The sequence below is a fragment of the Mustela nivalis genome, assembly GCF_964662115.1.
Source record: "Mustela nivalis genome assembly, chromosome: 9".
Classification (NCBI taxonomy): Eukaryota; Metazoa; Chordata; class Mammalia; order Carnivora; family Mustelidae; genus Mustela; species Mustela nivalis.
Genome location: NC_139028.1, coordinates 93,576,379 through 93,597,668, shown reverse-complemented (window position 1 = coordinate 93,597,668; position 21,290 = coordinate 93,576,379). Strand labels below are relative to the sequence as shown.

The 21,290-nt window shown below is 47.1% G+C and overlaps 1 protein-coding gene across 1 annotated transcript in view; it reads right to left on the bottom strand.

Annotated features, from left to right (window-relative positions):
- LDLRAD3 (low density lipoprotein receptor class A domain containing 3) overlaps nucleotides 1–14,531 on the bottom strand; it is a 217,981-nt gene extending 203,450 nt beyond the window's left edge. Inside the window, exon 1 of the mRNA XM_082748976.1 lies at nucleotides 14,417–14,531. Within this exon, the coding sequence (XP_082605102.1) occupies nucleotides 14,417–14,462 (46 nt within the window). The 5' untranslated portion in view covers nucleotides 14,463–14,531. The remainder of the gene's footprint in view (nucleotides 1–14,416) is intronic.
- Between the last annotated feature and the right edge of the window lie 6,759 nt (nucleotides 14,532–21,290).

Genomic DNA, 21,290 nt, shown 5'->3' with positions numbered 1-21,290 from the left:
CTAGGAGTGGGGGTGGCAAAATGGGGGGCAAGTGTCAAAAGGTACAAACTTCCAGTTACAACAGTGACAGCTAACAACGCCGTACTGTATGTCTGAAAGGTGCTCAGAGGGTAGGTCTCAAAACTTCTCATCTCGAGGGCCGCCTGGGTGGCTCAGCTAGTTAAGCAGCTGCCTCTGGCTCAGGTCATGATCCCAGCGTCCTGGGATCGAGTCCCGCATCGGGCTCCTTGCTCAGCCGGGAGCCTGCTTCTCCCTCTGCCTCTGCCTACCACTCTGTCTGCTTGTGCTCACTCTCATTCCTCTCTCTCTGACAAATAAATAAATAAAATCTTAAAAAAAAAAAAAAAAAAACTTCTCATCTCGAGAAAAGAGAATCTGTAACTCCAGGAGGTAATGGGTACTAAGGGAACATACTGTAGTAATTGTTTTGCCATAGATCCACATATCCAGTTTTTAAAAAGTCAACTTAATTCTGTGGTTGGGGGTCAAATAGGGAAGGACCGCTTTCTAGACACGGAGAGTCACTGGCAGGGTCCTGAGGGTGAAGAGGAAACTTTCTTTGAGAAAGTGTGCAAACACAGACACGATCTAAGTCAATACTCGGACCAGACAGTAAACAAGGGCATACACTCCACACACAATGGCTGCATTTAGCTGTGGGGGAAGGAGTGAGCCACAAAACACCATCCCAGTCAAGCTGGCCAGAATCACTTGTAAAAATCCAACAGGAGACAGGGATCGCCTGGGCACCAACACCATCTCCAAGAAAGTCAGAGCAAGGATTATTTGTTTCAGCTGACCCCACTGGCAAGGTGAAGGGAGTATTCCCCCTGGAAGGACCAGGGGACCTAGGGACAACCTCTGCAGAGCTCTCTCGCGCCGTGCCCACTAGGGTCCACAAGCCAGACGAAGAAGAGCAGACTTCCAAATGAATCAAGAGGAGTTTTGTTGTTTCTACGATTCACTGTTTACTATGGAATGGTTTCAACCTTACCCACCCCACCCCATCAGTAACACTACTCTACCAGTTTGAATGGGGAAGGGTGCACAGTGGTTTCCTCTGCCCCCAACTCTTGTAAATCACAGCTGTGAAATGTACGAGGAGTGAATTCCTGGGAAGCAGTGGACTGAAGTGTTCGGTAGACTAGAAGGTCCAATGCCAGGCAACAGGCTGGTTGGCAACACCAATGCCCAGGTCAGGTCCCCAGGGACCTGAAAGAACCTACAGGGGAAGGCAGATTCCAGTGTCTCATCGCTGAAAACAAGGCTGCCACACACATCGCTGTAGCTTAATTTTTTTGTTTGTTTTCAAGCTCGGATTTATTTATTTGAGAGAGTGAGAGAGAGCAAGAGTGAGAGGGGAGAAGGTCAGAGGGAGAAGCAGACCCTCCATGGAGCTGGGAGCCCAACGCGGGACTTGATCCTGATACTCAGGGATCATAACCGGAGCTGAAGGCAGTCGCTCAACCAACTGAGCCATCCAGGCGTCCCTGCAGCTTAATGTGTATATGCATCTCCAAACTATTTAATTAGGATAAAGTCCGAAAAGGGGAATCGTGGAGTCAATGGGGGGAATGGTATTTCTTGACTTTTCCTGAATGCTAACACCATCCACTTACAATGACATAGATGTGACCAGTATCTTACCTATGACAAGAAGCTTTTGAACACATGATTCTCAAGGCATCACAACCACTACATAAAATTGGATGGGGCAGGTTAGATAGTTTTATGGACAACATCAAAGAATATACCCATTCTGTGCCATCAGACCATTTGTTGCCCCCGATGAGTTTAACAAGGGAGAATGCTTATGCTATATTCACAAGTGAAAAGAGCAGGATATGAAAATACATATCCCGTGTTAACAGAAAAGAAGAAAAGAAACCCGTGTTAACAGTCTTTGGTTTAGAGCACCATAACTTGTGTTTTTCTCTCAATTCCTCTCCAAATTTTTATAATAAACCTGAATAACTACTGAAGTAAACAACAAAGCAAAATGCTTTATGTGCAGTATCTCATTTAAACTATGTCCACACGACAAGGACCATTACTATTCTTATTTACAGGTGAAGACATGGTGGGTCGATACAAGTTGAAGAAACCTGGCCAAGGTCAAGGCGGTGAGTGGGAAGTGAACCCAGGCTGACTCCCCTGAAAGCCCATGACCCCAGCATCACATCAGCCCCTTCCCAAACTTCAGTATGTGCATCAATCACCTGAGGGTCTTGTCTTTCTTTTCTTTAAGGGCAGAGGGGGGAGGGGGTCATGGAGAGAATCTTAAGCAGGCGCCATGCCCAGTGCAGAACCTGATGCAGAGCTTGATGTTATGACCCTGAAATGACCACCTGAGCTGAAATCAAGAGTCCAACGCTAACCGACTGAGGCGCCCAGGTGCCCCTCATCTGAAGGTCCTGCTAAAGTACAGATTCAGATGATGCTGCCGTTGCTGGCCTGTAGACCACCCTTCGAGGAGCAAAGCTCTACGTGATAATCCTTACACTGTGAACTCAAAGGAAGAAATACACTCTCTTCAACCAGGAAAATGTCTGCTCATACTTTAAAAGCTATCAATGCTTATTAATCTATAAAAGCTACAAACACTTTCCTTCTCAATAACTCTCTCAAAGCCTTCTTCTCCATCTCTATGGCAGGCCCAAAACTATCCTTGGAAATTCTCCTGCATAGACACCGACCCTGGGCAGCCACTGCTGTCAGACCCGCTCAGCCCAACGGGAAGCTTAATCAACTTTCTCATCTCATTAGCAGGGAGGATTTTCTTTCCCCAAAGCTTCCGTTAGAAAACATGTCCACGAGCCCAGGGAGCAGGTGTGCGGAGGAAAGGCTACTGGGAGTGTCCAGAGGAACATGAGAGCCACCCCCATTCCAATCCCTGCTACAGACACCAGCACATTTTCGGTCTGCATTTCCCTCTTCTCATGGACGTTTTCTTGGAAACATTAAAACTATGTATTCTTTAAGTATTTTAACCTTCCAAAATTTGGCAAGCACTAGCTAATTTTATACTTGAAGAACCTTCCACAATTATGAATTAAAGCACCCTTTAATTATGTTCCTAATTCTTCATGTCTTTTTATATGGGATTATCAGATATTCATTGTTTAATGAACCTTGAGCTATGTGCAGTAACCCTGTTTATCTATCTTAATGCTTAATGCTATGAAATTACTTATCTAATGCCATAAAAGTAGCCCCTGCATTATAGATTTTATTTCCCTAACTCTTCATCCTATTTACATCTTGGGTTCTACTACGTCTCCTACAATGAAGAGATGGGTGATTTTTTTTTCCCAATAAGACTTTGTGACAGTTTGTTTTACACTAACTCTTATAATTGATATATTTTGGGCGCCTGGGTGGCTCAGTGGGTTAAGCCTCTGCCCTTGGCTCAGGTCATGGTCTCAGGGTCCTGGGATCAAGTCCTGCATGGGGCTCTCTGCTCAGCGGGGAACCTGCTCCCCGCTCCCCGCCTGCTGCTCTGCCTGCTTGTGATTTCTCTCTCTCTCCGTCAAATAAATAAATAAAATCTTTTAAAAAAATAATTGATGTATTTCTATCACTCTCCATTTTTCTCTAAGATCATATTTATTAATGCACTTCCTTTCTGGAATCATTTACGTGGCTTCGGTATTTCCTATGAAACTGGACCTGAAGATAACCTTAAGTGTCTTACTAGTTAATACTGTTAACACTGATATTTTACAAAACACAACTGTTTTCACCTTCTCCTCTTGGAACTACTGCTGTTCACTAAGCGCACCATGCAAACTCCCTTCAAATGGAATGAAGACACACAGCAGTTTCTACCAACCTGCCTGAAACCCTTTTACACGCCACATACTAGCCTCACAATGTGTGCCTAATTTATTCCGATTTTAAAATGCTGATCTCCGCTTTCCTCTCTGAGACCTCTTCCTCTTTGCCTTTTTTAAGTCATGGATACCTATGGTAGAGATCTTTGCAGGTCTCTGAAAATGAGTGAGACCTTTCCAAAATCTGGAGGAGAGAGGACGTACCACCGTAGGACACCACATGCCTGACCAGGGAAAGAGAAGCCTCATTCTTCCTTCACCAGCTTCTCTTCTTCAAAATCACAGTCTCATGTCCTCCATGTCACCTCCATTCCTTCTAGGAAACCTGCGGGATATCCTACTGTGTGACTGACACTATGCCAAGCCCTGGCTCAGGGACCTGACCAGACCAAGGCAGCCGTCAAGGAACCTTGACCCCATCCTGCCCTGTGGAACTTTAATCCCCAAAATTAGGAAGAGCTCTTTTTTCTCTTGAGGATTGTGGCTGAGTCACATTTTATGAGTGCCTTCAAAAGATGCTGAAACTCTCCCCTTTGTGCTGGGCAGTATTCCTTTTTCCAAATCTATACATTCTGACGTCTGGACATCTCCGACTCCTTGGTACGTTTATAATTCAAACACTGGGCATTGCTACGTTTTCGACATCCGTGATTTTTTCTTGTATTGTTCTTAACCACCTCCCTGGGCACCATAAATGACTTTGGGGCATGCTAAATCCCCACCTCACTGCATCACTGTGGCCCATCCTAGGTCCCATCAGGATGCACAGTTTCTCTATAACACTTCCAAGGGTCGTTCTGTCTTTCACTGATACAGAATGTTCCTGACACAGGCCATGACTTCAACCTTGTCTCTTCTATAGTAGGTAGCCCCAGCTCTCCAGGCCTGCTTCCCCAGGCCCCGCCAGCGAGCTGGGCTCACGTGCTATGACCATACTTGTCAGTCAAGCTCATGCTTATGTTTTCACGAAATCTGTTTCCGAAACCCTTTCTGCAGTTCTGTTCTGGTTTCTCTCAGCATCGACACTTTTTTCCAGCATTGGGATTTTTTTCTGAGGAGACCCCCTTTGCTGCTCGTCACCCTTCCATCATCCTCCAAACCCCCCATTTTATTTTTATAATAATAAACAAGTAGAGCGCCTGAGTGGCTCAGTCATTAAGCGTCTGCCTTCGGCTCAGGTCATGACCCCAGGGTCCTGGGGTCAAGCCCCATATTGGTCTCCCTGCTTATCGGGAAGCCTGCTTCTTCTCCCTCTCTGTCTGCTTATGTTCCCTTTCCAGCTGTGTCTCCCTCTGTTAAATAATTAAATAAAATCTTTAAAAAAAAAAATCTTTAAAAAAATCTTTTTTTTTTTAACTTATATTTAGAACTTTCCAAACCAATTTAGAGGCTTTTTTTTTTTTCCCCAACTGACCACGGAGCTACAAGTGTGACGAGGACTCCTTTTTCAGCCTCGTCCAATTAGTTTAATGACTCCCAGAGAACACTGCTCTGATTCAAGGCTGGGGCTGAAGGAAAAGTTCCAGGGCCGCCATCACAGAGGACACACTTCTGATATCCTCGAAGCGAACCTCCCTGGGCCTTTTAATAACGAGCAGGGATTTTTAATGCACCAAAATTAAAACACCCTTTATGCTTTCATTTCTCTACGCCAACAGACACACAAGTGTCCCACGTGGAACACTGGCTCCTTGGGTTTGCAAGTCTCCTCAATCAAGTTATTCATAAAGTCGATGTCCCTCCAGCACCCAGTTCCCAAAGGCCTGTTCAGAGTAAGCGAAATGGCTGCCCTCCCTCTCCGTGGCCTCCCTCCAGGCCAGGGACAACCTCGTCTTCACACTGCGCTATTTGTCTGTCAAAAACCACAGCTGGATCTGAGCACCAGCCAATTCATCCAATTAACAGTCTCCTGATACCACAAGGACTCATGAAAAGGAGAAGACATGGGAGAGAGTGAGCAATCCTGAGGCTCGCTCTGCTCTGCGGAAAGCTGACAGGCCTGTGGCATTATCTTCTCACAAGGCATGACCCCACTGCCCACAGGAGCCCCTTGGTTTGAGGCAACAAGATGGGGCGAATTATTTTTTCCTTTCCTTCAGGTGCAGTACATTAACATTTCACTTTCCACAATAAATAATACCAACGACAAGTTCAGAAAAAGTTCTCCCATATGTGAACCACACAAGCTTTAAGCTCAGGGTCAGAAAAAATAAGAAAAAACACTTCAGTTTTTCTTTTTATAGGAGGCATTATAACCAGCACTTTCTTTTTGCCTGAAAAACCCATTTCTGTACTTTATAAACAGTGGGCCTTTCTCTCTGGCACCAAGCGGTATTTGAGGGAAGTACTGACCAAAAAAGAAATTGCTTCAGGTTGGCATTCCTACAGAGTATTTCCATCAACAGGGGAGAAAAAAGTCTCCATCAGTATTACATTCAAAGGCAAGCCTCCCGGTGTTGAGATAATTTGCTTGTCATTATTGCTCCTTTTAATAAAACAAGCCTCCACAAAGGCTGATTTAAATACCTAAAATGACACGTTCTCCATAGGGAGGAGTGGCAGAACATCAGTTTAAATCTGCCAAAGACAAGCCACTTGAATAAAATCAACTCAGGACCACTTAACTCCGACGGCTCTCTAACATCATTCTATTCAACATGATAAGCACAAGATCGTTACTGACATCCCGACCCCGGGACGAACGGAGCTGTCTAGCACAAGCTAGGGAGTACACGTGCTTCTTCTGGCATACGTGAACCTGAGTTGAGCGTCTACTCAACGCCAAAGCAGTAAAGCCCATGGTGAACAGCACAGGTTCAAGTTGTAGGGTCTTATGTGCCAATTCTGAAACCACCTCTTGCTGGCTGTGGGCTCGGGAAACTTACTTAGCCTTCTAGTTTCATCTATAAAATGTCAGGGCATAGCACCTATGCGAATAAACTGCTTGAAAATGAAATAAGGTTCATGTGCCAAGGAAGCATTACATGAATTATGGTATATACAAATACCCAAAGATTTTTTTGTTTCCTTTTTTTTTTAAAGATTTTATTTATTAATATTTGACAGAGAGAGACACAGTGAGAGAGGGAACACAAGCTGAGGAAGTGGGAGAGGGAGAAGCAGGCTTCCCTCAGAGCAGGGAGCCCGATGCGGAACTCAATCCCAAGGACCCTGGGATCGTGACCTGAGCTGAAGACAGACGCTTAACAGCTGAGCCACCCAGGTGCCCCCCAGAAGATGTTTTCAAAGATGCTTTTGAAAGATGGATAGATACATAAGAACTGAAATATGATCAGGAAGATGCATTCCTTTGGTACTGGAACACGTTTGAAATCAGGATGTGCCTAATTTATCTTTGATACTGAAACACTCCTGAAATCAAGATGCACTCAACAGCCAGCAGCACCTGGTGACGGCACAGGGCAGACAGGAGCTGTGATTCATCGGTCCTGGTGGTACCTGGGAAACTTGGTCACTTGCTGACTCCCATCCAGTTCTGTGCATGGACACTACAGCAGGGGCGGGGTCCACCTGCTATTCAGAACGTCTCTCAACAGATTACCTAACATTCTGCATTGAAATGAGAAATCATCATGTACACCAAAAGGCAAGGAAACAGTGTAAATTCGGTGATAGGGAAGCAAGTATCTGTCATTGGAAAAATGAGTGCCATTCCATAATTTTTTGCAAAGCAAGAGCCAAGAAGTTAAGAGAGAGGGGCACCTGGGTGGCTCAGTTGGTTGAGCATCCACCTCTTGATTTCAGCTCAGGTTGGGATCTCAGGTCATGAGATCCAGCTCCATATCCTGCTCTGTGCTCAGCAGGGAGCCTGCTTGAGATTCCCTCCTTCTCCCTCTGCCCCTCCCATTTGTACAGGTGCACACATGCTCTCTCTCTTGCACGTACTCTCTCTCTCTCTCTCTCTCAAATAAACAAATCTTTAAAAAATAAATAAATAAAGCACATAACAGAGGAAAACACAAGAGCTGAAGCCACACTTGCAAAGAAGAAATGGCAAATGCTGGGGAATAACCCAACTGTCCCAACAGGAGTGGGGGAGGGGCAGATGTAACCAATTCACCAGCTAAAGCAGAAGTAACAAAATAGGTGTTGAAGTATTTAGATGAAAAAGACATAAAATGAAAGGACAAGTCAAAGGCTACAAATACAGACATGTACGAGCTCATTAAACTCTGTGTGTGTGTGTGTGTGTGTGTGTGTGTGTGTATCAATCCCTATTAGGGCTAAAATGATATACACCAGTTAACAGTAATTTAGGAAAGGAGAGAGAAATGTAAATGAAAGACGAAATGTTGTATTGTAATGATCCTATTTTGTTTGAATTTTTATAATGAGCAGGTATCTGATGTTATTATTTGTGTAATATTTTCAATTCAAGAAGATTACAAGAAAATAATGTTGGTGCAGTCTCAGCACCCTGCCACAGACAGAGTAAACCTTCAACGAGCGGCAATCCTTGCTATACACCTAGATACCACAAAAGACAAAAGAAAGAGCACATCTCTGCAGAAAGATAAAGAAGGGGCTTGCTCACAAGCCACAGAAGACGCGTCTTCTTCAAATCCCAGAAGCCAAGAGCTACAAGAGTCTAAGAACACCCACATGTGTGTCCAATATTCCAACCGGAAAGCTAAAAAGGCACATCCGAGACATGTTGAAGAAGGACCCCTCCATTAACTCTCCCCAAAGGCGCTATCCCCTGCTCCCAGGCTCTGTAACGTCCCCGCAGCTCTGTTCCCATCACGGTCAGGGATGCATCAGTACACCCCACATTCAGGAATGCCTTCGAGATACTGCTTGCGGAGAAGTGCCTTCTAGGGTAAGGAAAGAAGGTAAACAATTTCGTGTCCCTCATCGGGTCATCTAGTACTTCAAGGGCATAGAACACATGGGACACAGCTTCACGCCCTTGGAGCACGGCGCAGTGCCTGGACAGGCCCAAGCTGGTAAACTGTGCTGTGGAGGAGACCAAGTAAGCGCCCAGAAGAATTTTCTAGTTGATCCAAAAACAAAAGGGAAGGCGCACCTGGCGATGTTGGGAAGCTAGAGCTCCTCCTCGCTAGAAGGGCTCTTGGAAGAGGGTGGGATTGGTGACACAGGTGCCTGACCCGAGGTCACGCGTACTTGTCCCCTTCCAGCCCAGTGTCCCTCATCATGGTGCCTCCTTTCTTCCTGAACAAAAGACAGCAGACAATGCCCACTGCTGGTCTGAAGAGAGGAGGAAGGAAAACACTCGAGGGAGGCCGGATGCTGAACAAAGAGAAATGACAGCTGGAAGGCGAAGTGTCTTAAAGGAATCCGAGTGTTCTAAAGCGACACGGAGCCTAACTCTAAAAAGACTTCAGAGAACAAAGTCCAAGATGAAAATTTTTCCCCCAAACCGACTTGCCCCTGGTGCCGATGATTTTCCCCGCCACCTGCAGAACCGACTCCAGTTGTAAAGCCCTTTGATGGGAAGGCAGAAGGAATGCCGGGGAGGGGAAGGGGCACGGAGAGGAACAATACCTGCTCTGTAGACGGAGGAAGGGGGACTTCCAGGGTTAAGATTTCAACACAGCTCCGGAGGCAGACTTCCAGGCAAGGCGAGCCTCCCAGTTCCTCAGGGAACCAGGTGGCTTCGGGTGTCAGCCAGCTGTCACCTTCCTCGGTGAGTCTCTCCCAAGAGAACCGAATCTACACTCTAAAATTCCAGAAGTTTTCACTGTGATACAGGGGGGAAGTGAAAGGAAAAGGGGGTAGTGCTGGGCATGTCTAATCACGACGGTACTTTCCCATTGAATTTGTGGGGCACTGGATAACAGAAAGCAGAAACCAGATGACTAAAAGACACCCTTGGAAGGGGGAGGCCACCCTGACCCACTGCATCTAGGAGACATTTCTAGGATGAGCAGTCACAATGCCCAAGATGCACCGTGAGGGGGCTTGCTCACACTGGACCGGGGATTCTCCACCAGGGGTGACTCTGCCCCCAGAGGGCATCTGGTAACATCTGAGGATATGTTTGGTCATCCCAACTGCAGGAGGCGAGGAGGAGGAGGAAGCTGCTACTGGCATCTAGAACCAGTGATGCTACTAAATATTTTAGAATATTCTAGAATACTCTAGAATGGCAGGGCAAAATGCAGCACAGAGGCTGGGAAACCCTGCACTAGACCAACCCCATCCCCACAACCATGTCCAGAAATTCTAACAACCTGGCCTGAAATAAACATCTGCCATCCCTCTGACCATGCAATCACCCTGTCATAGAAGTCCACTTATTCCGCTAAGCAATATTCAACATCAAGCAAATGATGGGAAAAGCAAATGTCCCATCGTCAAAGTACCTGGCTGCTCTTCCACCAAACATTTTTAAGGGCACTCCTCAGCATCCAAAAGAGTAGATTCTTCTACAACCATTACGAAGAAAGAAAGGCTCCTTTACACACACACACACACACACACACACACACACACGAGCGACTGTCTTAAAAATCTCCTTGGCAATCAGGTAGAGATCCTATGCAAAAACAAACAAACAAAAAACATAGTTCAGATGGCCCAAGCATTTCCAAAATATTCTACAGGGAGAGAGAAAGAGGAAAAGAGAACAAACAAAACTCCACAACCAAAAATCACTCCCAAGGGATCTAAAAAACAAAATTTGTCCCCGGGGATTCTCTCATCACTAAGAATCATTCCATCGGTCTATGGCATATGGTATCTTTCATTCCCTTAACTGTAAAATAAAACAAATATCTAAGAAAAGGGGAAGGGGCGCCTGGGTGGCTCCATTGGTTAGGTGTCCAATGCTTGATCTCAGCTCAGGTCTCAATCTCAGGGTTGTGAGTGTGAGCCCCAAGTTTGGCTCCACACTGGATGTGGAGCCTACTAAGAAAGAAAGAAAGAAAGAAAGAAAGGAAGGAAGGAAGGAAGGAAGGAAGGAAGGAAGGAAGGAAGGAATATATCCATAGAGATCTCAATGAATGAAAGCAACTTGGGGCAAGATATCCAACCATGGATATCTTTTCAAAATAGCGTGGGTCTTTCTCCTGGATTCATATGCTTCCCGCCAAGCATATGAATCCAGGAGAAAGACCCACGCTATTTTGAAAAGTTCCATCTTTCCCCAAGAACTGAGATTTGTTTCATGTTATTTCCCATGAACACCAACTGCTTAAGTTCACTGCAGTGACCACAAAGTGAACAGATTGAGGGAGGAGGGGTGTTAATAGAAACAATCTCATTGACTGCTAAATTCACAAAAGCAAGTGGGAGGAAAGGCTCGGACACTTCCTGCACGATTCCTGCAAACAAGAAGCCAGAGTCAGTATCTGAGCTTCAGGCCTTAACTCTGGCATCCTGGGTCTGCAGGATCTCTCGGGAGCCATAAAATGACTTCCTGCCACATAGTATCATTGGAAAAACTCAACGAGACCATGCCTTTAAAGTGGCAGGCAAAGCATCTCACACATACATGTGCCGTAAATATTGGGTCCCTTTTGCTCCTTGAGTCCATGCAGAGGCAAGGCTGTAGAGATCAACTCTTTGACAGGAGATTATCTGACTACCAACTGTCCTAATGTTCCATGATGGTGAGATACAAGCCCACTTTCAAGTTACCCTGGGGACTTTGGTTTAAAAAAAAAAAAAGGTGTCTACGTCAGTCTTGGAGGCCCGGAACTGACCACCCCGCCCGGCTCCTCTCCGACTCCTATCAAGGTCAGAGGCCTAAGTGGGCTGTCAGATAAAAACACCTCACAGGCCAGGAGGGAGCCTTTGTCCCATCTCTTTGAAGATGAAAAGCAACAAGGTGTGTTTATTTGTACTTGGGTACACAGCGCCTGGTCTCCTCTTCCCGGGCTGGCCTGCCAGGCTCCTCAGCTAGTTAAAAAAAAAAAACAAACAAACCCAACCGCTCAAGCCATTGAGTAGATCTTTCCAGGAGAAAAGGTCAGTACTCACACTCCTGGGAGTACACATGGGGGAAAACCAAGCGTGTTCACTGACAGAAAGAGAATGTCAGGGAGTGGAAGCAAAGGTCAGGCCGGGAGGAGGTGAGGCTGATCGCCTGTGGGGCATGGCCTCCGTCAGACACGTCTCGCCATCTGTGCACTTAAACCCAGCAAGTCCGCTGCGTGAAGAAAACCTAGACATTGGATGGGCCAAGTCTTTCTCACAGGATACATTAAAAATAACAACAGCTAAAAATCGATCCTTCACTTCCCTGACATAAATGAAGGAAGAGAAAGAAAACCATGGGGGTGTCGGAGAAGGTTCCTGAATAATAAAGGCCTCCAAATTGCTCTTGAGATGTCTGTGGCCTCCCAGCCCTGCAAAGACCCAGAACTCAGAGTAGGGCTCAACTCGGACCCCAGTTTACTCCACACACTCTCGAAGTGGAGACAGCAGTCCGATGTACCGGCTTTTATAATCTCTCTTGTCGGTTCAACTTCCCAGAAGAAGATGAAGAAGCTGAATGTGGAATAGAAGGGTCGAGTCTCTGGTACCACTAGGGGCCCCAAATTGAACCACACAGGCTTCTCTCTGGGCTGGGAGGCCAGGAGCACCCAGTGGCATCAAGAAAAATGACCAGACCTGTTTCTGATAACACTGTGGGTCAATGCGGAATTCACGCCAAAAGGATGATGCTTCATGTAACGTGAAAAACGTACACTCCCCTAACCTGCCTAGAAGTTTCTAAACCAGCAACCGTAAAGGCGATCCAAAATCCCACAGATGCAATGACCACAGAGGATGGAAAACCACCACCAGGGACAGTCGGGCAGTTCCATGACCCCTACTCTCTCCCTCCCCACTCTCCCTGTTTATTGTAGCCCTATTTTAAACATACACACATATTAAATAACCAGCATTGACCAAAGAAGGACAAAATTAACTTTACAGCTATTTTTACAGACACAGAGACTCCACCAAAGCAAACCAGTACCAACTGGGAAATGCAAAAAATAAGTTTCCACTGAGCCACAGGCAACTCTGGGACACTACAAGAGCCAGCTTCCAGACTGTCCTACTTGGGTGTCATCATGGGACCTTTCACGGCTCTGTACATGTAGAGCATGAATTCGGGCAGGTCTTCCTATCTGAGATGCCCAGAAAGCAGCCTGTTCTAACCGCCCCCTCATAACCATTCACATCTACCTGTAGCTGCCAATGCCCCCTTGGACACCCTTCCCAGTGTGGCCTGATAGTTCAGGAGAAGCAAGGCCCTCTCCCCCAGACCTGGCTGAAAACCCACAGCAGCCACCACCACTCCACCGTCACTGGAAGGCACAGCAAACCTACATCAAAATGGGGTCTCTAGGAGCAGGGATGATGTCATAGGTCGGAGAGGTGAGAAAGGCTGCCCAGTAGATTCTGAGCATGGCTAAGACCAGGGATTTCAAGGAAGGTGGGCGAATTCTCTTTCCAAATGTACATGGGGTGGGGGGCTCAGAATGAATTAAGCCTCAACTTCCCAATCAAACACAGCAACACCAAAACTTCACACCAAACAGCTACAAGGATTTGGGGAAAGCAGGCATAAATTAGATAGGTGAATAGCTCAAGCTTTGCTGAAGAAAGTTCCTCGGGCCCTGTCACCCACTTTCTGGGCATCAGCTGCCCAGAAATAAACGTCAGGGGGCGGGCTGAGCTGAGGAGGGCAGCTGACAGCTGTGGCCAACGGGCCGGGCCGGAGGCAGAGGAGGAAGGGCTCCTGGGCTGGAATTCAGAGCGTGCCCACATCAGCAGAAAAGTTCCCTGGGACAGCACGCTGCCAGGAAGGCAAAGAGGCTTGCTGCCTCCCAGGACCTCAGGATGCACCACCACGGTGATGCCAGGTTCCAAGGGCTGTCAGATGAAGCCCGGGTGCACTCCCACGGGCACCTCGCCAGGCAGGGCGCCCGCCGAGGGACCAGTCAGGGTGGTCAGATGACAAATAAACGTCCTGCTCCCAGGATCAATGGGAAAGATTAAAAATTCCCAGGTCCAACCCTGCTCCATCTTTCTTTCCCCGAGCCAAACACAGTCCCGGGAGGGAGTGGAAAGAAGCGAGGATGCTACCCGCCCGACGTCCAAGGAGAAAGCTGAGGCACAAGGGTGCACTCGAGAGATGCGGGAGGGGCTTGGGGAGGCTCGCAGAGCGCCAAGCCCCGGGAGTCTGGGGAGAGGGGATCAAGAAAGAGTTTCCTCCCCCAGCCCCCGGCCCCTCCTCCTTCCCCAACACACACAACACACTCACGCACGCACGCACACACACACACACACTCTGGAGCTACGCCCAATCGGGGCAGCAGCCGGGCTCCCGGGAGCCGGGCTGCACACAAAGCCCCGCCCGCGCACACAGCACTCTGCACCAGCCGGCCCGCACGCCCACACAATAGGACGGCGCGCACCCCGCCGCGGCCCCTCGCCCGGGTCCCGGCCAGCCCGGCGCCGGGGGCCGCCCTCCGTGCAAGCCCGCGGGGGAGACGCAGCCCAGGCGCGGGGAGGGCGAGCGATGGCCGCCCGGCCGCCGCGCCCCCGCCCCGCGCCCCGCGCCCAGCGCCCCGCAGGAAGTTCGCCGACGCCCTCCGACTCACCCGCGGCGCTGCTCAGCAGCAGGCACAGCGGCCCCAGCAGCCACATGGCGCGGCCGCCGCTCCCGCTGCCCGGCGCCGTCGCTGCCCCCGCGGCCGCGGCGCTGACCCCGCCCCTCGCCGCGCCGGCCCCGCCCCCCCCCCCCCCGCTGTCCCTCCGCCCGCGCGCCCCGCCCGCCCCAGCCCGGCCCGGCCGGCGGCCGCTCTCCGCTGAGTTTGGCCCGCGCCCCGTCCCGCGCGCCCGGCCGGAGGGGGCCGCCGAACCCCCGCTCCCCTCGGCCTCGCCGCCTCCCGCCTGGGCTGCGAGGATCTCCCAACAGCCCGGACTCTGTTCTCTGCCTCCTCTCTCTCTCTTCCCTCTCCTCCCTGAGCTCCTCCATCATCGACGAGGCGGCGCTCACGCCCTCCCCCAGACCCAAGCTGGAGTTCTTTACTCAACTACAAAATTAGTTTACTCCAGGGAGGGACGGAAGAGGTTTGGAAGAAAGGGCCAAATATTACGAGAAAATATGCATTTTTATTTTTAGTAGCAAGAGTGGAATACGGGGACCAGGGCTTCTCAAACTTTACTCTGCGTTTGACACACTTGGGTTAGTTAAAACGTGGACTCTGCGTACGTCTGGGGTGGGGCCTGAGATTCTGCTTTTCCGACCATCGTCTAGGTGGTTTCGAGACGGCCCTCTGAGAACCACACGTGGTGGAGGGAAGCTAGCACCTTTAAGAGAGTTATTTCATCTGGATCTTGAATGCCTATACCCGTGGAACATTTGGGCCCCAGTTCGTGGAAAAGAAAAAATGTAAAGGCATGCGCCCAGATGCAAAACAACAGCTGCTCGAATGCAGTTGGAGCTCCAAGAAGCATTAGTGAAAACTGCCAAAGGATTTAGATGGTGGAAGAATGCAGTGACACTTTTGTGCACAACTCTCCACCCCCTCCCCCTCCCCAAATGTGTAAAGTTGTGTAACTTGGCACAATCGGTATGCAGTGAATCCCTGCTGCCCCCAAAAGTCCACCCACCCCACCCCCCCAAAAAGAGGAAAAAAACTAATACGATTGCCAAAAACTGGAAATAATTCATGTGTCCATCCACCGGTGAATGGATAAACAAATTTTATTATATCGTTTAATGGAACAACATGAGCAAATGTCAAAAGCACGCTAAAAGAAAGAAGCCAGCTCCAAAGGGTATATTCTGTATAATTCCATTCATAAGACCTGGGAGGAGGAGGGATGCTAAACTGGGGAGATTAAATTAAAAGGAACTTTATACATTTGTCAAAACCTATGAAACTGCATTCCTAAAGGCCACACCTAAGATGGGCGAGTTCTACTGTGTATAAGTCCTACCTGTTTGCAGGAGTCCAGAGGGTGTGGGTGCTGGGATGACAAGTCAGGGAGATTGTAGCCAGGAATCCCACATCACATTGGGGCTGCACTGGAGGCCAGCTGGAAGTTGGCTGAGATTCAGTGACTTTTTAATTGTCAGCTCTCGTCTGGAAATATGACAGCTAAAGTGGATCAGGTCAAAATTTAAAAATACCAATGACAGGGGCGTCTGGGTGGCTCAGCGGGTTGAAGCCTCTGCCTTTGGCTCAGGTCATGATCTCAGGGTCCTGGGATCAGGCTCTCTGCTCAGCAAGAAGCTTGCTTCCTCCTCTCTCTCTGCCTGCCTCTCTGCCTGCCTCTCTGCCTACTCTTTCTGTCAAATAAATAAAATCTTTAAAAAAAATACCAATGACAGTTCAAAGTAATGAGAAAATGTGATCGGATGTAGAAAAGTTGAGCATACGCCATGCTACAAAGTAGTTTGTCTAGTATGGAAAATACAAATAAATTCCCCAAAACACTTTGCATTCAGGGATTATATCCTGGAATCCATGAACAGTAGGGACTATCCCGTGGACTTCAGGGAGTTTTAAAGTTCCTAAAATTGTGTGCAAGACTTCAGGTATAAGTGGGTATGTGCATTTTTTTTTTCCAGGAAGCCCCTAGCCTTTGCTAGCGATACCCAAGAAGGCAAGTAATTTCTCTGTCCACTGCTCATTTGCCTTCAACCATTAGGAATATAGGACAATGGATCTGACCCACTGCCACAGTTCTTGCTTCCTTGGATCCTTTTGGGCACATGAACTTCAACTTTAGGAATGATTTCGTGTACTTGGCTTACTTTCCATGTGTCTTTCTCTCCTCTCTCTCACACACACTTCTTTTAAATGTACTAATGTCCTTGAAATGATTTGAACAAATGCAAAACTCTCTTTAAGTTCCATTGTGTTCATACTGAATCAGTCCTAACCCCCTCACCATATACACTGGGCACAAAGTAAAATGACTCTTTCCACTTCATTACTCTCCTCTTTCCCAGTTCTTTAGAATCTCATCAAATACATAGAGCATTCGGTTTCTGGAAAACATGATAGGTTCTAATGCTAATTGTTCAGGTCACAGAGGGCCAGCTGCAAGTCTTTTTCACAGTTGGTTTAATAAAAATCAAACCAGATTGCGTTTGTTACTTATTTACCAAGTGGCACACTCTGTCCTTGGACGTGTGCTTTCAACATGGCTTCCCTTTGCTGACGGAAGGACAAAGGGATTTGGTTCCTCTGTGGTCACCGGTATAACGCTCTCCAGCTCCCTACATTTTCCCATCACTCCACACGGCAGTCCTGGCCACATCACCGGTAAAACGCACAAGCTAGGCCTGAGCCCTGGTGTCTGGCATGGGCTCCAGGGCTCTTTCCACTTGTCGCACACTAACTCTGTGACCTTGAGCAGGTTATTCGCCCCTTGGAGCTTCCATTTGCTTGTGGGTAAAACAGGCACAACACGAACACTTGGATCTTAGGGCTGCTTTCAAGATGAAATGAGATCATGTATGTCAACTCTTTGGCACATACCTTGTACACAATAATGGCTCAAGAAAACGTAGCTTAAGAGTTGCTTAAGAAAGGGTTGTGGTTGTGGTTCATATTACAACATAGCGGCTGTGGTGGACAGTCTTCAAGATGGCTCTCAAAGATCCTTGCTTTCTGGTATCCACGCACTTACACAGTTTCCTCCCCCAAAGAATGGCTTCTGCGACCAATGGATATTGTGGGGGTGTCACTGGGTAACTTCTAAAGCTGGGTCACATTGGTTGAAGCAACTTCTTCCTTGGGTCTTAGATGCCTGGCTCTGGAAGGCAGCCTTCATGTGGGGAGGACACTGGAGCAGCCCAGTGGAAAGGACCACATAAGGAAGAGCTGAGCTTCCTGCCAACTTGCTGGCCATTGGAATGAGCCATTTTGGAATGTTTCAAGTCTCTAGTGCCAACCGAGCTTTCAGAGGAAAGAAGCCTTCAGGAGACATCCTGAGGTGCAGCCTGCCAGCCACTCCCAAACTCCTGATCCAGGGAACCCAACAGAGATCATAAATGTGTTTGTGGCTTTAAGCTACTAACTTTCAGGATAATTCACTATGTGGCAATAGATAACTAGTACATTTGCCTTGAAGAGCATCCATAGGATTGACTTCATGGTTCTACAGGATGTTTTACACGAACACATACATGGGAAGTGCTTAGAATGTTGCCTAGTACATTGTAAGCACTCAATACATGTTAGTTTGGTTGTTACCATGGTTTGTTTTTCTATTATTGTCATCATCACTACCTTTCTTCCAAAGCTTCTAAGATTCAGGCCTTTCAACTTTCTAAAGGACCATTTCAAACTTGAAGAAGAGTTGGAAACTTCTAGAGGCGTAAAGAGACAGAACCACTGAAAGAACTGAGGAAAAACCATATTTACAAAAATTTTACTGCAAACAAGGAGGTATATTGCTTCATTAGCTTTGTAAAAATCAGGCAGAGAGGAAACAGAAGAAATTCTACCCCAGACTCCCCTCTGTGGAGCACGGTTTCACAGGGTCTTCATGTTTCTGGCTCTGTGCTGCCTCTTTCCTTCATGCTATTTCCATTCTTCTCTCTTGCATGTGAAGAACACAGAAATTCACTTGAAGGTGGACCCATGAAAGGCTTGTTGCACTCCAGACAGATGGGGGTGGGGAGGAACTTCCCACTGGGGGACTATGTGGTGGAAGAAGACACTATTTCTCTTCTACAAAACACCACACACACACACACACACAACACACACACACACACACACACACACACACAGGACCTCCAACATATAATCAGGAGACCACAGGGTCAAGTGACTGAGACAGGGTCAAGACTTCAAGATGGTTAGATATACCTAAACTCCTAAACTCCTAGGTCCCACTGCTTACTAGCTCTGTGAGGCTGAGAAAGTCACTCTGAGCCTCAGTTTCCCGTGAAATGGGCATAAGAGTTGTACTGCCTCCTAGAGTCATTGTATAAAGCAAGAGGATCCATACTCCTTTCCACACTTATCTGACAAACATGTATGGAGAACTGCTTTAGGCTCTGGATTGCTGCAGTGGGCAAAGCCTTGTCCCCATCTTCATGGAGTTCATACTCTAACTGGGGAGGCAGATACATATCAAACGGAGCTATGAGCATGTAGTATAACCTCTGGTATCATAAGGGCTGTGGGAAGCATGTGCCAGAGCTCCTGGCCCAGAGCTCCCATTTCTTCAGCTCTTCTGACTTAGGACCTACCTGTGAGGGGGAAGGAAAACCAGGAAATGTGAGAGTGACAGCTGCTGCCATCTGTGGTAGGAAACCTCTCAGATGACCCCAACAACCTCCCCTCCTCAGATTCACACTCCTGTGTCATCCCCTCCTTTGGGTGCTGTTGGACCTACTGACTCAGTTCTAACAAATAGAATACTGCCCAAAGTATAGGATGTTTTGGGGGTCCTATTCTCCACCCCTACCTTCTGTCTGTCTGTCTGTCTGCCTCACTCTTTCTCTCTCTCTCTTGCTTACCAGAACTGCTTTTGGTGAACTGATTTCTGGAAAGGTTCAAGTGGCCAAGAACTGTAAAGACCACCAGCCACCAGCCAGTGAGGAATTATGGCCCTGAATCCATCAGTCCAGAAAGAACAAAACCTTGCCAATAATTACGTGAGGGAGCGTAAAAGCGGATCTTGCCCTAGTCAAGCCCTCAGATGAGACCACAGCTCTGGCTGACAGCTCGACCACCGTAAACACTTAACATCCCTGCATCTCGTGTTGGCCTGCGGAAGGCAGTGTGAGAGAACCACCACTGGTCCAGGGTCTGCTTCCGACATCATCCACGCATGATCACATTTACATCCACGACAACCTCCAAGTTAGAGATTGCCATCCTCTTTGCACAGATGGGGAATCTGAGGCCCAGAAAATTCAAGTCACTGGCCCAAAATAACCCAGGGAAAACGCGAATTCAGAACCAGATCCTTTGGATTCCAAAGAATTTCTACAACACCTCATTGAATCTTACTACCTTCTGTAACAACAACACCAACAAAAAATCTCCAATTCATAAAACTCAGAATGTGTTTGCAACTTGACGGATACTGCATTCAGTGGGTTTAGGGCTAGAGAGGTAAAGATGCTCACTACATCAAAAAGAATTTGATTTATTTTGTAACACAGTTCAATGCCTAGAAAACTTTTCTGAATGCATCTAATTATTATAGTTCCCCACCACCAAAATGCTGAGCAGGAGAGTTCTGTGCAGAGGAGAGTTCTCTCAGTTCTCCCAGCTAAAAACTAAAGTAATCCAGAGCTTCCAAATTGTGTGTGTGTGTGTGTGTGTGTGTGTGTGTGTGTGTATACATATATAGATGCATACACACATATATATATATACTTTTTTAAAATACCAGACTAATCTACAGAAAAATCCTGCTGGGAGCCAACAGAATTCTTATAAGTCACTTTTAATATAGTCACTAGCTTATGGAAGAGGGATCTACTGACATTTACTAATGAAAATATTGCATCATCTGAAAGGATCAAATTTTTACCCCTCATAAAAAAAAAAAAAAAGCCATGCCGCTTGTTATTTTAACGCCTCAGTTTTACTGTCCCTTGAATGAAGTTGTCTATACTCTTAAAAGGGTGATTTTTCACTTGCGACCAGTCCTGGAACCAAGAAACAATTATATGAAAATGAATTTAACCTGCAATTTATCATCAGAACCATTTTGCCAGGTTTCATAGCAGGCACATTTTTTTCTTCTTTCTCAGTTGGAAGGGGGGGGGGGTGGATTCATTAAATGTGTAAGCCTACTTACACATGGAGCGGAAAATCGTCCTTGGACTGTACAGGTCTATAGTGTCCAATGCCATAAACAACAGCTACAGTTGGCTGCATAGAGCTGCACTGAGAACTTTGAAATATGTCTATTCCGAATTATGACACCTCAAAGTATAAAATGCAAACTAGATTTCAAAGACAATACAAAAAAGAATGAAAAAGATCTCCGTAAGATCCCATGTTGAGGTATAATATTTAGATATATGGAAGTAAATAGAATAATATTAAAGTAACCTCTACTGGTTTCTTTTTTTTTTTTAAGATTTAATTTAATTTATTTGAGACAGATTTAATTTATTTGAGACAGAGAATGAGAGAGAGAGAAAGAGAGAGCGTGAGAGGGGGAGGGGCAGAGGGAGAAGCAGACCCCTTGCTGAGCAGGGAGCCCGATGTGGGACTGGATCCCGGAACTGCAGGGTCATGACCGGAGCTGAAGGCATTTGCTCAACCAACTGAGCCACCCAAGTGCCTCTCTACTGGTTTCTTTCTGCTTTTATAATGGGGCAGCTGGAAAAATTTGAACTTCATAGATGGTTTGCACTTGAGGTTCACAACGTGCTTCTTTTGAACAGCAATGTTACAGATAATATTTTATTTAGTAAATGAACATATGACCCGCTGGTGTTCCTTATGTCACCGTTGAATATAAATCACTTGAAGGTCACTC